This window comes from Pituophis catenifer, unplaced genomic scaffold, assembly GCF_029215685.1.
Source record: "Pituophis catenifer annectens isolate HBS135680 unplaced genomic scaffold, rPitCat1.0.hap2 SCAF_13, whole genome shotgun sequence".
Classification (NCBI taxonomy): Eukaryota; Metazoa; Chordata; class Lepidosauria; order Squamata; family Colubridae; genus Pituophis; species Pituophis catenifer.
In genome coordinates this window covers 19,071,588-19,087,029 of record NW_027256893.1, presented here as the reverse complement: position 1 = coordinate 19,087,029, position 15,442 = coordinate 19,071,588, and the positions used below count along the sequence as shown (strand labels likewise).

Below are 15,442 nucleotides of genomic sequence, written 5' to 3'. Positions count from 1 at the left end.
TTCTACCTCACTAAATATTTCTATTTCAAAGAAATAAAACATCCCCTGGTTATTGAACATTTTGGTCTCAGGATCCCTTTCCATTCTTAAAAAAAAAAATGGTTGAAGATTCCTAAGTGGTTTGGTTTATGTGGATTGTTATCTATCAAAATTTACTGTGCTAGACATTTAAACCAAGAAAATGTCAAAATATTTATTTATTTGACTTATATGAACTCCTGAAATGGTCTTCTGGAAAGGCTTCCCAGACCACACTTTGAGACACTACTCTAGATCAGTGGTACAAGGACAAGAACAGAAATACCCTGTTCTGCAACCCAACAAGACAGACACAGACTTCAGAGGATAATTAGAACTGCAGAAAAAACAATGGCTACCAACCTGCCTTCCATTGAGGACCTGTATACTGCACGAATCAAAAAGAGGGCTGTGAAAATATCTACAGACCCCTCACATCCTGGACATCAACTGTTTCAACTCCTACCCTCAAAACGACGCTATAGAACACTGCACACAAGGACAGTTTTTTCCCAAACGCCATCACTCTGCTAAACAAATAATTCCCTCAACACTGTCAAACTATTCACTAAGTCCTCATTACTATTACTATTAATCTTCTCATCGTTCCCATCATCCATCTCCTTCCACTTATGAGTGTATGACTGTAACTTGTTGCTGTATCCTTATGATTTATATTGTTTCCTAGTATGATTTGATTGCTTATTTGTGCCCTATGACTATCATTAAGTGTTGTACCTTATGATTCTTAATGAATGTATCTTTTCTTTTTGTGTACACTGAGAGCATATGCACCAAAGACAAATTCCTTGTGTGTCCAATCATACTTGGCCAATAAAGAATTCTGTTCTGTTCTGTTCTGTTCTGTTCTGTTCTGTTCTTCTATTCTATTCTATTCTATTCTATTCTATTCTATTCTATTCTATTCTATTCTATTCTATTCTATTCTATTGAAAATGATGCATCTGCCGGCAATATTGATGGTTTAAAAGCAGGGCTCTTCAAACTAAGCAACTTTAAGATTTGTTGGCTTCCATTCCCAGAATTCCCCAGCCAGCATTCTGGGAGTTGAAGTTCACAAGTCTTTCAAGTAGCCAAATCTGAAAGCACCTGGTTTAAAATGCAAGCAGAGTCTTGGAAAATAGCGCTGGTTAGTTTCATCCTAGACATATAAGGGCTACGTTAAAAAGCCTCTAATGAATCTGAGATTAAATTACTTTAGACCGGCCTCTTTCCCCTTGCCATTTTATCCTACAGAATCAGTTATTAATAGAGGAAACCCTAGTACTATATCAATATACATTAATTAACTCTACAATTCCCTTACAGCACTCCCAATGCAGGTTTGAGCCACAGACCGGGATCTAATTGAAAAAGGACTCATTTTGTGGGGAAGGCAAAATGAACTCAAACTAATTTCTAAGGGCTTGATAATTTTCTAAAGCCAAAGATAAGTATATAATTTATCAGAATTAAATATCATTCCAACTAGCAGTAGTATAATCCTGCCCAATCGTCGCGCCCATAATCACTTGATTGAGATGGGTGGCTATAGGAATTGAATAAACAAATAAAACTAAGATAAATAAGCAGTGATCAATAATAATATAACAAATATTACTGGGAAAAAAAGCAAGTACATTTACAGAACCCTACTGCTAAGCTGGCTCATGGTAGCAGCTTTAAGGGAGGGAAGATTCTATTTAAGCATCGTTCTATAGGAATGCTCCTTCTTTTTTTCTTTCTCTCTTCTGAGATTTTTCACACAAAGCAGTTAATGATAATCTTCCTGTATTGATGAAATTGCCCTGCAACCAACGGTTATTAATACTGAATTACATGGGAGTTTGCTTGATTTTGGTGTCAGAAACACCGAGGCCCTTGAAAGGATTAACCAGTGATATCACTCCTGCCCAGGAATGCACAGCTAGAAGCTCTTTTCATGTCCCTATTAATATGCCCAGCAAAGTGGGCATATCTATCTATCTATTTGCAATTACTCACTTTTGAACTGCTAGGTCAGCAGTAGCAAGAGCAGGGGTCTGCAACCTTAAACACTCAAAGAGCCATTTGGACCCGTTTCCCAAAGAAAAGAAAACACGGGGAGCCACAAAATCCTTCCCATGCCTGACTCTTTCTTGAGTGGCCACAAAACTAGCATATGTAGTTGAATTAAACGTTCTTCTTTTTCTTCTGAAACTTTTCTTTTCTTGGATTTATCCATGGTTGGCCTACCTGGGGTTGAAAAGCTCAATAAATTCTGTGCCGGCGGGTGTTGCAAATTGCCGGTTGTGACGCATATTTTGAATGACAAGGAGACGCAGCAGAGGGGTGAAAGAGCCACATGCGGCTCCAGAGCCGCAGGTTGCTGACCCCTGAGCTAGAGTGAAGGACAGGAGCTCACCCTGTCATGTAGCAGGTCTCGAACAAGGTCTTTCTGATTGTCACCCCAGCGTCCTAACCATGTAATCTACTGTGCTCCTTACATGTGAGTACCTTCAACTTCACTGCAATATTTCTGTGCGGATAAGCATCTGAGATAGATTAGGATGGTGTGCTGCATGCAGGTAGTCCTCACTTAGCAGCTGCTTCGGACAGTGACTGTTTGCAGATACAACAACGATGAAATGCTGACTTTGTGACCAATGCCTCCATTTATGACCTTCACAGCATCTCTTTCATGCATTCACAAGTACAGTCATAATACATTGTCCTGTGAGGGGTCCTTGGGGCTCTTTGAGTTTGGTGTTTTTCTTGCAGCCGTTTCATGGCCCAAACTAGATAACATCATCAGCACTAGCCTGATGATGTTACCTAGACTGGGTCATGAAACGTCTGGATTGAATTTATATTAAGTTCGATTTACTGTTCCCCCAGTAGATACCACCGTTCTACAGCAAGCAATGCATGCCGTCAAGATAGGAATATAACTCCATTACAAATGAAGCACAGAGAGATAACACACAAGTTTTTGCCACTGCTTATCTTCAGGAGAAGCAAGGGAATATCTCATGAAAAAAATGGTTTGCTACCCATCCCTTCCCCAATACTCCGTTTAAAGTGGGGGGGAAGCCCCAAAGCACTTTAAAACTCCTATCACCACCTTTGTAAATCAGCATGTGTAAAATATACAGTAAACTGTTATTCTGGAATAGGCTGCTGTGATATGTTCCCAATTCAAATTACAGTCCCCGGGAAGGGGGAAGAGGTAGTGTGCAGGCATGTTGTGACAGCGGAGGAAGCAAATGTATAACAACTACTACAACTAGGAGACAGGGCACTTGGTGACCTGATGACCTGCCATACTGGCAGAGACGTCCCAGCGGCTTCGTGAGGTCATAGAGCAGGCGCTCGTTCTAACTCGAGACACGACCTCAAATCAACCACCCACGAACTGCCAAAGGTTCACTTCATTCATGGATCAAAAAAAGAGAGAGAGAGAGAGAAATACCAAAGAAAAATGTGCAGAGTGAGAAAGAAAAGCTATAATTTTTATTCGGGGCATATTTTAAGCAAGTCTCAAGGGACACAAGCAGAAAGCCAGAAACTACACAACTCCAAAAAAAAAAAAAAAGGCATTCAGAAAAGGACAGCTGAAGCAATAAAAAAAACCTTATAATTTAGAAATCTAACTCCTGCATGTTAATTGTTTTACTAGAAAGGAGGCAGCGGTTGCTGCAAAAATTGGAGGAAAAGAAAACCTCCACAAATCGGAGGTTGGATTTTCGTGTTGAGTTTAGGAAGGACTTAGGGGTGACATGAGAGCAGTCTACCAATACTTGAGGCGCTGCCACAAAGAAGAGGGGAGGTCATCCTATTCTCCGAAGCACCTGAAGGCACAACAAGAAGTAATGGATGGATGGAAACTAATCAAGGAGAGAACCAAGAACTAAGGAGAAATTTCCTGGCAGTGAGAACAATTAATCAGTAGAACTCCAGAAGTTGTGGCTGCTCCCACACTGGAGGTTTTTAAGATCCTTTGCTTCCGTGTTATTCTGCTACCCAAACAGGCCAGGGCTTATTAGCCTGCAGTAGAGGTAAGTCCTTGACTTACAATGATTCATTTAGTGACCGTTCGACCCTGAAAAAAAGTCACCGGTAGCCAGTACTCGCATTTACAACCATTGCAGCCTCCCCACAGTCACGTGATCAAAATTTGGGTAACCGGCGTGTATTTACAATGCTGGGGTCACGTGGTCGCCATTTGTGACATTCTCAGCTGGCTTCCGACAAGCAAAGACAATACAGGTAGTCCTCGACTTACAACAGTTGACTCAGTGACCGTTCGAAGTTACAACGGCACCGGGGGGAAAAAAAAGTGACTTCTGGCCCGTTTTTCACACTGACGAGCCTGTTTCACACTTGTGACCATGGCAGCCTTCCCCACAAGGTCACGCCATTTACATTCGGATGCTTGGCAGCTGACTCACATTTATGACGACTGCAAAGTCCCGAGGTCATGTGATTCCCCTTCTGACAAGCGAGGTCAACGAGGAAGCCAGGTTCACTTAACAACCGTGTTACTAATTTCAGAACTCGAGGTGATTCACTTAACAACCGCGGCAAGCGAGGTCGTAAAAAGGAGGCCAAACTCACTTAACAAATGTCTCACTTCACAACGGAAACCTCGGGCTCAATTGTGGCCGTAAGTCGAGGACTGACTGCCCTATGAAAGAATGGCACCAGCATAGTTGTGACCAGGTTCCAAGTGTCATATAGCTTCAAAACTATCAATTGCAGGAGACAATAATAGCCCTTTTTAAGCTGACACTTCACATCAATAAGCAGCCATCAAATAGAGCAGGGGTGGGCAACTGTGGCCCTTTTACAACCGGTGGACTTCAACTCCCAGAATTCCTGAGACAGCCAAGCTGTCTCAGGAATTCTGGGAGTTGAAGTCCACTGGTTGTAAAACAGCCACAGTTGCCCACCCCTGAAATAGAGCGTCTGTTTGTGTTAATGTACCCACATCACCCCAAAACACAACATAAAGAGACTTGTTAAAGAGTCAACATACTTACCCGACCACAAGAACTCACGAGACGTGGTGCCTCTGTCAGTATTTGAAGTGGCCATTTCAAGCTCTTGCAGCTAATCACAAACGTTGCCAGGCTAAACTACTGCAATTTTTTGAAAACGTTTAGTGAGGGTTAGAAGCAATCAGGTTTCAAATTAAGCAAAAAGCAGTGTTAGCGAAGTTATTCACATCATGCCGTAGTAGACAATAAGGAGGATAATTAGATTAACAGGCTTTTCTTGTGTACTGCGTGAGTTTATTTTCCCAATTTTTTTTTAAATCACTGGCTGAAGCACCATTGATTACAGCAGGGGTCTTCAAACTTGGCAGCTTGAAGACTTGTGGACTTCAACTCTCAGAATTCTCCAGCCAGCATAGCTGGGAGTTGAAGTCCACAAGTCTTCAAGCTGCCAAATTTGAAGACCTCTGGATCACAGTGACAGAATGCCCAATTGCTGGGCTTACAGCAATAATATTATTCAACTCATATTACTTTTTTAATTACGTCAGACAATATTGAGCGTCTACAATAACGAAAGAAGGAATCCTCCGTTCCAATCAAATAATTGTCATGTCCAAATCAAAATCTTGTTCTTGGGTTAATGGAACGTGTATATTATTCGTTAACCCAAAGAATACACTCGGATATTGTACGTTCCTCAACGTAATCTTATTATATGTGACTCTTAAGCTTCCCGTTAAAAGAGTCCATAAATAAGTTTTAGGTTTGCTCAGTGGATATATTTCTATTTGCTCAAACCCCACCCCTTGATTGAACTGGTCTTAAGACCTATAATTATGGATGTAGCCTTGAAAAGCTCTGCCATCATTTCTAAGAGAGACATCAATTACTTCTAACCCACTCCTGAGTTAATTAATGGTATCAATTATGCTCCATTTGGTTTTATGCTGTAGATATATGAATTAGAGAATTCTTCGAATGGGGGGGGGAGGAGCTCTGCAAATACATGACAAAATGCCTTGTGGTTATTTGATTCCTATCACACGTCAGTTCAGGCGGCTCTTTTTCATAACTTTCCCCACAACGTTGTGAGGTAGGTTGAGCTGAGAGAGGGAGGGACTGGCCCTAAGCACCCCAAAACAGCTCGTTGTGTTAAGGCAGGACTAGAATCTGGGTCTCCCTAGACTTACAGGTAGTCCTTGACTTACAACCATTGGTTTAGTGCGGTGGTGAAATCCAATTTTTTTTTTACTACCGGTTCTGTGGGCGTGGCTTGGTGGGCATGGTGTGGCTTGGTGGGCGTGGCAGGGGAAGGGTACTGCAAAATCTCCATTCCCTCCCCACTCCTGTGGGAAGGATATTGCAAAATCTCCATTCTCACTCTACTCTGGGGCCAGCCAGAGGTGGTATTTGCCGGTTCTCCAAACTACTCAAAATTTCCACTACCGGTTCTCTGAACTGCTCAAAATTTCCGCTACCGGTTCTCCAGAACCTGTCAGAATCTCCTGGATTTCACCCCTGGTTTAGTGACTGTTCAAAGTTACAACGGCACTGAAAATAGTGACTTATACGGTTTTCACACCTATGACTGCTGTAGCATTCCTATGGTCACCTGATCAAAATTTGTAAGCTGGGCAGCTGGCATGTACTTATGACGGTTGCAGTGTCCCGGGGTCATGTGATCACTTTTTGCGACCTTCTGACAAGCAAAGTCAAGGAGGCCAGATTCCCTTAACAACCGTTTGACTAACTTAACATGTGCATTTAACAACTGTGGCAAGAAAACTTGCAAAATGGGGCAAGACTCACTTAAGAACTGCCTTGCTTAGCGACAGAAATTTGGCCTATGTTATGGTCGTAAATTGAGGACTACCCATAGTCTGTTACACCATAATTATATAGGAGGATTTGAAAGTTCTGTCATAGTGAAATTTGTAAGGTGTTATTCTTCGTATCAAATTATGCATGCATTCAAATTACCCAGTCTTTATCAGGTTACCGTATAGTATTTAAACAGCAATGATTTAACATTTGACATTAGTTACATATCATGAGCATAACAATCTTGTTGCTCATTGTGGCATGCCTAAACTAACTCATAGACATAGCATTTGCAACAGCAGTTTGTTTCTATTCCATTGTGCTTGCTTCTGCACAACTCAGAAGTTTATATAGTTTTATCTTAGCAAAACGAGAACATTTATTAAAATCTATCCTGTGTTACACCTAATAAGTGGTAATTGGAATCTCCAACGAGGAGCATACCAAAGTTAAAGATATATATCATATGAAAAGTATTTATTTGCAACTATATTTTCTTATTCAAGGCAGTTGGTAGAAACTCAGAATTTGAAGGGAAAAAAATCCATGGCTCAAATACAAAACCAGAAAAGAAAGTGGTAGTTTTGGCTTCATTGCAATCTTTAATCTTCCTTTAATACTCATTCTTACTATTTACAGAAATCCATGTATAGCTTATTCCAGAGGTCTTCAAACTTGGCAGCTTTAAGACTTGTGGACTTCAACTCCCAGAATTCTCCAGCCAGAGGGAAATCTAACTATTGTTCAAGAGTATTCTTTCCTTGCAATTTAAGAGTACTAGTTTATCTTATGTCAGAGTGTATAGTGTATACATAGAGTGTATAGAAGGCTACTTTAATTTATAATATGTTAACAGGCCTTTATTTTGTGTATGATTTGAAAATCTAGTCCAAACAATAGTTTATTGACCAAAGTTGACTGCAGGAAACATAAGAGATACGTAGTAATCATCAGGAATAGCAAATCAAATCTTTTTTCCCCCTCTAAGTAGATTTAAACTACAAATTTGAAACATAATTTCATTGTTTTCCTATATGGAAAGATACATCCACAGAAGTAAAGGTAAAATGTAGCTGAAAATAGGAAGGAGATCATTATAAGTGACTGGAGCCAAAGCATGCTGTGGATAGACTTTCTCTGGAGACTTTTTTATTAGTGATTTTTTTATACTGAAAGGGCTGCAAGAAATGTAAACAAGCAATAGCAGAATTTGCATTTCGGGGACAGCCAGAGCTCTGCAGCCACCTTTGCAAGTCACTTGTGAAGCTGCCAAATGCCTCAAGCAAAAGACAAAAATAGTTTACAAGTCAAGGAAGGGAAGACTTATTGACTGACGGGGGCCAAGGAAGGTAAAATTGTATGGAAGAGAGTACATTTTGTGAAGAGATAGAGAAAAATCAATGAGAGAGAGAGAGAGAGAGAGAGAGAGAGAGAGAGAGAGAGGGAGGGAGAGAGAGAGAGAGATTGGGTGATCAAATCACAGAATCAGAGAAAACTCTTGGAAAATAGAGTAGGAAAATGATTCAAGAAACTTGGAACATAAAAAGTATGAAAAACAGAAGACAAGGACAGGGGGAAGCAAAGACGGCTGTAATTTTTTCCCACTTGGGTTTTGCTTTAAAAATCTCCAACTGTCTCCGATAGCAAAGTATCAGAAACACCAGACAATCCCATCAAGAGAGAAAGATGGAAACTCGATGAGTTATGATCAGAAAAATATAGCACTTGCTAAAGACAGAGGTTTGATTTCTGTGTCTTATGTTGACTACAATATATATAATACATATAAAGACCTTCCAAAATGTTCTGTAAACCTAGGATTTAATCCCAATCTTGGTGACCTGACCAAGCAAAATTACTGAATTCCATCGTGTTTAGGACCACACTGAAATGCCTTGAGAAGACAGCATTTTAATCCAGGTTAGGGAAGTTCTGCTTTCAAACCAATCATCTAAAGCAGAAAGCTCAGGTTTCCTCACTAGAATTTTTAGCCACATAGGCAAAACAAGAGGAAACTTTAGAAACACCTAGCATTTTTTCCGAATCGCTTGTTCTTATGTTTACAATACCTGCATCATACTTATCTATACAGAAGCCCTAAGAGAATTTTAGATGTTTGTAAGGGCAAGATTGTAGATCTTGTGTGTATATATTCCTATATATTCCTATATTCCTATTGTTTAAATTTACTATAGCTGCCCAACTTTAAAAAAATATTTTGCCAGCCAGTTAGGAAATCTATCTTGAGTTCCACAGGGCAAAGTCTTAATTTTTTCCTCTCTTTTCAGAAGGGGGTGGGGAACAGGAAACAAAGGGAATCTGGCCCAAAGTGAGCCCCTTCCAACCCAGGAAGGGGGAATGCAAGGCTTGAAAAAGATCTCCTAAAACGATCAAGAGCAGGGGGTCTCCAACCTGGGCAACTTTAAGCCTGGAGGACTTCAACTCCCAGAATTCCTCAGCCAGCAAAACTCAAAAGTCCCAGAATTCCTCAGCAAAGATGGCTGAGGAATTCTGGGAGCTGAAGTCCTCTAGGCTTAAAGTTGCTCAGGTTGGAGACCCCTGATCAAGGGGACCAGGCAAAAGTTTCTGGGTAAGACTTTAATTTTTTTTTATTTTATTTTTTTATAAATTTGATTTATATGCCGCCCTTCTCCGGAGACTCAGGGCGGCTTACAATGCGTTAAGCAATAGCCTTCATTCTTTTGTATATTTATACAAAGTCAGCTTATTGCCCCCACAAACTGGGTCCTCAATTTACCTACCTTAGAAAGGATGGAAGGCTGAGTCAACCTTGTGCCTTGGCGGGATTCGAACCTGCAGTAATTGCAGGCAGCTGGTCTTAATAACAGGGTGCTTTAAACCACTGGACTACCAAGGCTCTTTTAATTTTAATTTATTTATTTATTTTACATTTTATAAAGGTCATTTAAAAAAAAAAAACTTTTCAATTGCAGTCTTTTGAACTGCAAGTCCTCCCTGTTGTGGCTGGTTCTTTCTGGGAGCAGCGAAGCGATGGGAAGAAAGAGAGAGAGAGAGAGAGAGAGAGAGAGAGAGAGAGAGAGAGAGAGAGAGAGAGAGAGAGAGAGAGAGAGAGAAGAGGGGCAGGCGCTCAGACTACAACTCCCAGAGTTCCCCGTTCAGGCTCTTCAGCTCTTTCAAGGCTGGATAAAGAGCGGAGGGGAGGGAGGAGCAAGTGGGGGGGAGTAAACCGGACTCGCGGGGCATCCTGGGAGTTGGAGTTCCAAACTCTGCCCGCTGCACAAGCGACCAAAGGGGAAGGCGAGCGAGACAAGGGGGAGAAGACAACGCGGAGGTGGGGGAAGACAGGTGGGGGGGGGAAGAGAAGTCAGACCTGAACGCTTGGAGCGGGCCCTCAGCTCCACCATTTTCCAGCTCACATCAGCCAGAGAAGACGCCATGGCGGCGGCAGGAGGAGGAGGAGGAGGAGGAGGAGGACGAGCGACCCGCTCAAAACTCCGCCCTGGGCTGAAAAGCCAGAGGCTTAATCCCCGCCCCCTTGTCAAGTAAACCCAACGACGGTTGCTAGGCTCCGCCGTAAATACACACACACACACACAGACATACGGTATATATATAAAAATACACACACATACATATACATCCTCCTCTGCGCAGGCGCAATGCGTCGGTGCCGTAAAGCGAACCCGGAAATCGCGCGGCCCTGCCAAAGGAACCGGTTGGAGTTTACCTCCCACTATGGGGGGACCCTGCCGCCCCGTCTTCGCTAGGCGTGGCCGGTCCTCGCTGCTATGGCCGCTGCTGCTGTTAATGACGGCCGGGGCGTTGCTGAAACCCGGCCGGGCCTTGCAGAATGTCACCTCGCAGCTTTTCGGAGCCGAGGCTTTCGGGACTCTGGCTGCCTTCGGGGACTTCAACTCCGACAAGCAGACCGACCTCTTCGTGCTGAGGAGAGGTGAGAGGCCGAGGCAAATGGGTCCACAAAACGAATCCCAAATAATCATGCGGGGTTATTTTAAGATGGCAAGTATCATATAGAATAGAGCCTTGGCAGTACAGCGGTTTAGTGCACCCTGTTATTAAGACCAGCTGCCTGCAATTACTGCAGGTTCGAATCTCGCCAGGCTCAAGGTTGACTCAGCCTTCCATCCTTTCTAAGGTAGGGGAAATGAGGACCCAGTTTGTGGGGGCAATAAGCTGACTTTGTATAAATATACAAAAGGATGAAGGCTATTGCTGAGCACATTGTAAGCCGCCCTGAGTCTTCGGAGAAGGGCGGCATATAAATCAAATTAAAAAATAATAATAATAATAACAACACATAAAATGATACTGACATCTTCCTGTAAAGTTTTTGTACATTCTTCCTAATGTTTTGGCCTCTTAAATGTGTTGGTATAGGAACATAGGCTAACAGTGATTCATAAACTGGTCTACCTACACTGTTTTCCTTTGGTTGGTTAAGAAATGCATGCTGAAATGTGATTATTTTATTTTATTTTATTTTATTATTTTATTTTATTTTATTTTTTTATTTTATTTTTTTTATTTTATTTTATTTTATTATTTTTATTTATTTTATTTTATTATTTTATTTTATTTCATTTCATTTCATTATTTCATTTCATTTCATTTCATTATTTCATTTCATCTCATCTCATCTCATCTCATCTCATTTCATTATTTCATTTCATTTCATTTCATTTTATTTCTATACCGCCCTTCTCCTGCGGGACTCCAGGGCGGTGTACAGCCGAGATAAAAGGATTAGCAGACAAGGGAGACTCTAATGTCCTTATTGTTGACATCATGAGCCAAAATGTGTCATAAATGTTGCTCTTTGGCATGTAAACAAAGCAGCTATCCTTCTGCCAAACAACTACTGACACAGTAGCAATTTCCTTCCTGTGCTAATGGGCTTATTTTATGAAAGGTCACAAAGTTACTTGTTTCATTCAGTGTGTCTGAAGGCAAGCAGTGTCTGTGTTTTTTTTTTACATGCACAATAAATTAAGGCATAGTGCACTTTGTTAAACTCAGCATTGAGATTTCCTGGTACAAGGAGTGAAGCTTGAGAAATTGCCTTGTTGTTACTGGTGGAATGCTAAAGGGTTTTGTGGGTTGAACGTCAGATTGAAAAAGGAATCTTAAGGGTGCTAAAGTGATGAAAGAAATGTAGCTTTTTATTGGCACCTGGGTATTCCATACCTTTATGACAGTGGTGAAATCCAAATTTTTTTACTACCTGTTCTGTGGGCGTGGCTTGGTGGGCGTGGTGTGGCTTGGTGGGCGTGGCAGGGGAAGGACACTGCAAAATCTCCATTCCCACCTCACTCCTGGGGGAAGGATACTGCAAAATCTCTCCATTCCCTCCCCACTCCTGGGGGAAGGATATTGCAAAATCTCTCCATTCCCTCCCCACTCCTGGGGAAGGATATTGCAAAATCTCCATTCACATCCCACTCTGGGACCAGCCAGAGGTGACATTTGCCAGTTCTCCAAACGACTCAAAATTTCCGCTACCGGTTTTCTAGAACCTGTTGGATTTCATCCCTGCTTTATGAGGAAATAGGTAGGATGATACCTACACTGGAGGATTTTTCTACAGCAGGGGTATCAAATTCAATTTCATTGAGGACTGCATCAGCGTTGTGTTTGACCTTTGGGGGGGGCGGGGTGTATGGCCAGGGGGCATGGCCAGCTCGATGTCACTTGTGTTGGGGGTGCCTGTGGCGGCCTGAGCGCTATGCCAGCGAAAACGGGCTTCCGAGCTCCAATTTTTGGCTGTGACAGCCTCCTGCAACCCTCTGCCACTGAAAACGGAGCTCGGGAGGGTTAGGGCACACAGAGCCCTCTCTGTGGGCATGCATGCAGTCGCCAGCTGTTCTTCTGGTTTCCGACGCGCACATGTGCACTGGCCAGCTGGTCTTCACGGGCGCCAGAGTGCCGGAAAATGTCCTGAAAACATCCCAAAAACATCCCCCAAAACAGCCTGAAAACAGTCTGAAAATGGCCCAAAAAACAGCCAAAACCCAGGCATGCACCAAAGACCACACAGCTGGTCTTTGGGTTTCTGGCGCTCTGGTACTCTGGCGCACGCCAATGCACGCACATCCACGTGTGTTCTGGTTTGGGCACTTGGTGCCGAAAAGGTTCTCCATCACTGGCATAGGGTCTCCTGCTTGAGCAGTAGGTTGGACTAGATGACCTACAAGGTCCCTTCCGATTCTGTTATTCTGTATTCTGTCATTTTAACCTTCCTGTGGAGTTGAGTTTTTGGTCAGATCTACTTAGTGGGGCTGACCCAGTGGTGAAATCTAAAATTTGTTACTACCGGTTCTGTGGGCGTGGCTTGGTGGTGGTGGTGGTGGTAATGTGACTGGGTGGGCATGGCCTTTTTTTTTTTTTTTTTTTTTACTTTTAAAACCATTTTTTCTACAATCTCTTCGGCGAAGAGGTTGTAAAAAAATGCTTTCAAAAGGCTCTGACGATCCCAGCTGAGTTGCCTGATCACCAGAGGCTTTTTTTCTTTTAAAAGCCTCTGATGATCAGGCAACTCAGCTTGGATCGTCAGAGGCATTTAAAAGAAAAAAAGGGTTTTTTTTTCTTTTAAAAGCCTTCGATGATCCAGCTGAGCTGCACAATCATCAGAGGCTTTTTTTTACTTTTAAAAGTATTTTTTCGGCCGAAGAGGTTGTAGAAAAATGCTTTTAAAAGTAAAAAAAGCCTCTGATGATTGTGCGGCTCAGCTGGGCATGGGGGTGGGGGACAGGGATTTTTGCTACCGGTTCTTCGAATCACCCGCCTCCATCCCTACTGGATTGGGTGATCCAGTCCAAACCGGAAGCATTTCACCCCTGGGCTGACCCATATATGCCCCCAAAACCTGGGGGAAACACGGTATGTGCTTCTTATTTCCTTAGATCAGGAGGTAAAATGAGGTGGGTTGAAAAAGCAGTCATGAAGGCAGAAAGTTAAAAGATTGACATTGGTTGTTGCTGTTTAAAAGGATGTATTTCCTCCTCCCTTTACAGAGAGTGAATTAAATATCTTCCTTGCGGACCAAAATGAGCCCTACTTTAAGCCGAAAGTCAAATTACTATTAAGGTAAATGCAGAACTACCGGAATTGTTTCCAATAGATTTTTGTGTGTGTTCTATATATCAGGATGTTAAATGGATCTTGCTATAATACTCAGGTCTCAAAGATCTGTTTTGTAATGCTCGTATGGGGATTTTTCTGCGGCCTCAGAGATGATTACAGTAATAATTCATGATTTATCTAACTGGTAGTGATGTTTTACATTCATAATGAAGCACTGCGCTACAGAATGTTAACTAAACCCCCTTTTTTTGAGGAGAATGTACCTTTCAATAAATGTGCTTAGAGCTGTACGTGCAATATATACATTGACATTTTTTAAATATTAATGGAGCCAATGGTTTTCAGAAAAATATTGTAGACTAGCTGATAACCTGGCCTTGCCCGGGTATTTATTTATCCCAATCCTGCTTTTGAGGTGATTATCTGCATTAGCAGGCACCTCCCTTGACAACTTATCCTCTTTGCTTGAAGCTGAGGGCCTAGGGTGGTGTGTGTTTTTTTTTAGAACCAATCCCCCTTACCAGAGGGAGCCCCTTTGTGGAGTACTGTGAAGCGGTTACCTTGGCAACTCCACTATGCTGTACAGTAGAAGCCATTTTAAGGCACAACAGGCTGTATCTTAACAGAACTTGAATCCAAAATATCACTGTCAAAAGTACTGTGATTTGACACTATAGATATAATTCATTCCTTTTCATTTCAGCAGTCCAAGTGTTCCAGAGTTATGCTGGAACACACACACACAAACACACACACACACACACACACACACACACACACACACTGAGGGGTGTTAGGGTTGTCTTACCTCCACAGTATTTTTTTTCCAGAGAGTAAGTCATCTTACCAAGTTTGGTTGAAATTGCTCAAGGCGTTCCAGAGTTATGCTGGAACATACACATACACATACACATACACATACACATACACATACACATACACATACACACACACAGAGAGAGAGAGAGAGAGCCATTTATATATGTATAGATTATTTTCAGCTTGGTCATTGTGCTTTCTGATGTGAAACAGTATACAAATGGGGCAGAGGGGATATGGCCATTTTTAGAAGGGCTAAGACAATGATAAAATTTAATCTTCGAAGATTGCTTTTGGAGGATGAAAATGTATATTCTCCGAACTAGTTTTGAAATGTGAAATCATTTAAGCCATCAGAGCTACAAAATTTATGAAGGCACAGCGCTGAAGATTATTTTGTCAAGATTTTACCCTCAACTAGAACAATTATACGCAAGGCAGCATATCTAAGTGGCATTTCTTTCGATAGATGTAGTATATTTGGCACTTAAACTTTTGTTCCCTTAATTTTAGGGATGTTGTGATAACCAGTGTAGTTCCTGGTGATTACGATGGCGATTCACAAATGGATGTCCTTTTGACGACTCGTCCACGAGAACAGCCCAATGCTGACCTATCCGTCTGGATTTTCTGGGGAAATAATCAAACTTTAGGTAGGCTATATTGCAGGGATAATGTCCAGAAAATATTCATTGAGTTCTTCTACAAAGCAGCTATAAATA

General features: G+C 41.9%; 2 protein-coding genes across 4 annotated transcripts in view; one reads left to right on the top strand and one right to left on the bottom strand.

Moving 5' to 3' along the window:
- The window catches only part of PHKB (phosphorylase kinase regulatory subunit beta), a 117,654-nt gene extending 107,405 nt beyond the window's left edge, over positions 1–10,249 (bottom strand). For 2 of the 3 annotated variants that reach the window (XM_070953241.1, XM_070953240.1), the window contains exon 1: positions 10,171–10,249. In XM_070953241.1, the coding sequence (XP_070809342.1) occupies positions 10,171–10,237 (67 nt within the window). In that variant the 5' untranslated portion in view covers positions 10,238–10,249. Of the gene's footprint in view, positions 1–5,039; positions 5,139–10,170 lie in introns of all 3 variants that reach the window. The other variant, XM_070953242.1, reaches the window with a different exon arrangement.
- A 245-nt stretch (positions 10,250–10,494) lies between these two features.
- Positions 10,495–15,442, top strand: part of ITFG1 (integrin alpha FG-GAP repeat containing 1) — a 97,652-nt gene continuing 92,704 nt past the window's right edge. The window contains exons 1-3 of the mRNA XM_070952677.1: positions 10,495–10,752; positions 13,832–13,904; positions 15,234–15,373. Of these exons, the coding sequence (XP_070808778.1) occupies positions 10,536–10,752; positions 13,832–13,904; positions 15,234–15,373 (430 nt within the window). The 5' untranslated portion in view covers positions 10,495–10,535. The remainder of the gene's footprint in view (positions 10,753–13,831; positions 13,905–15,233; positions 15,374–15,442) is intronic.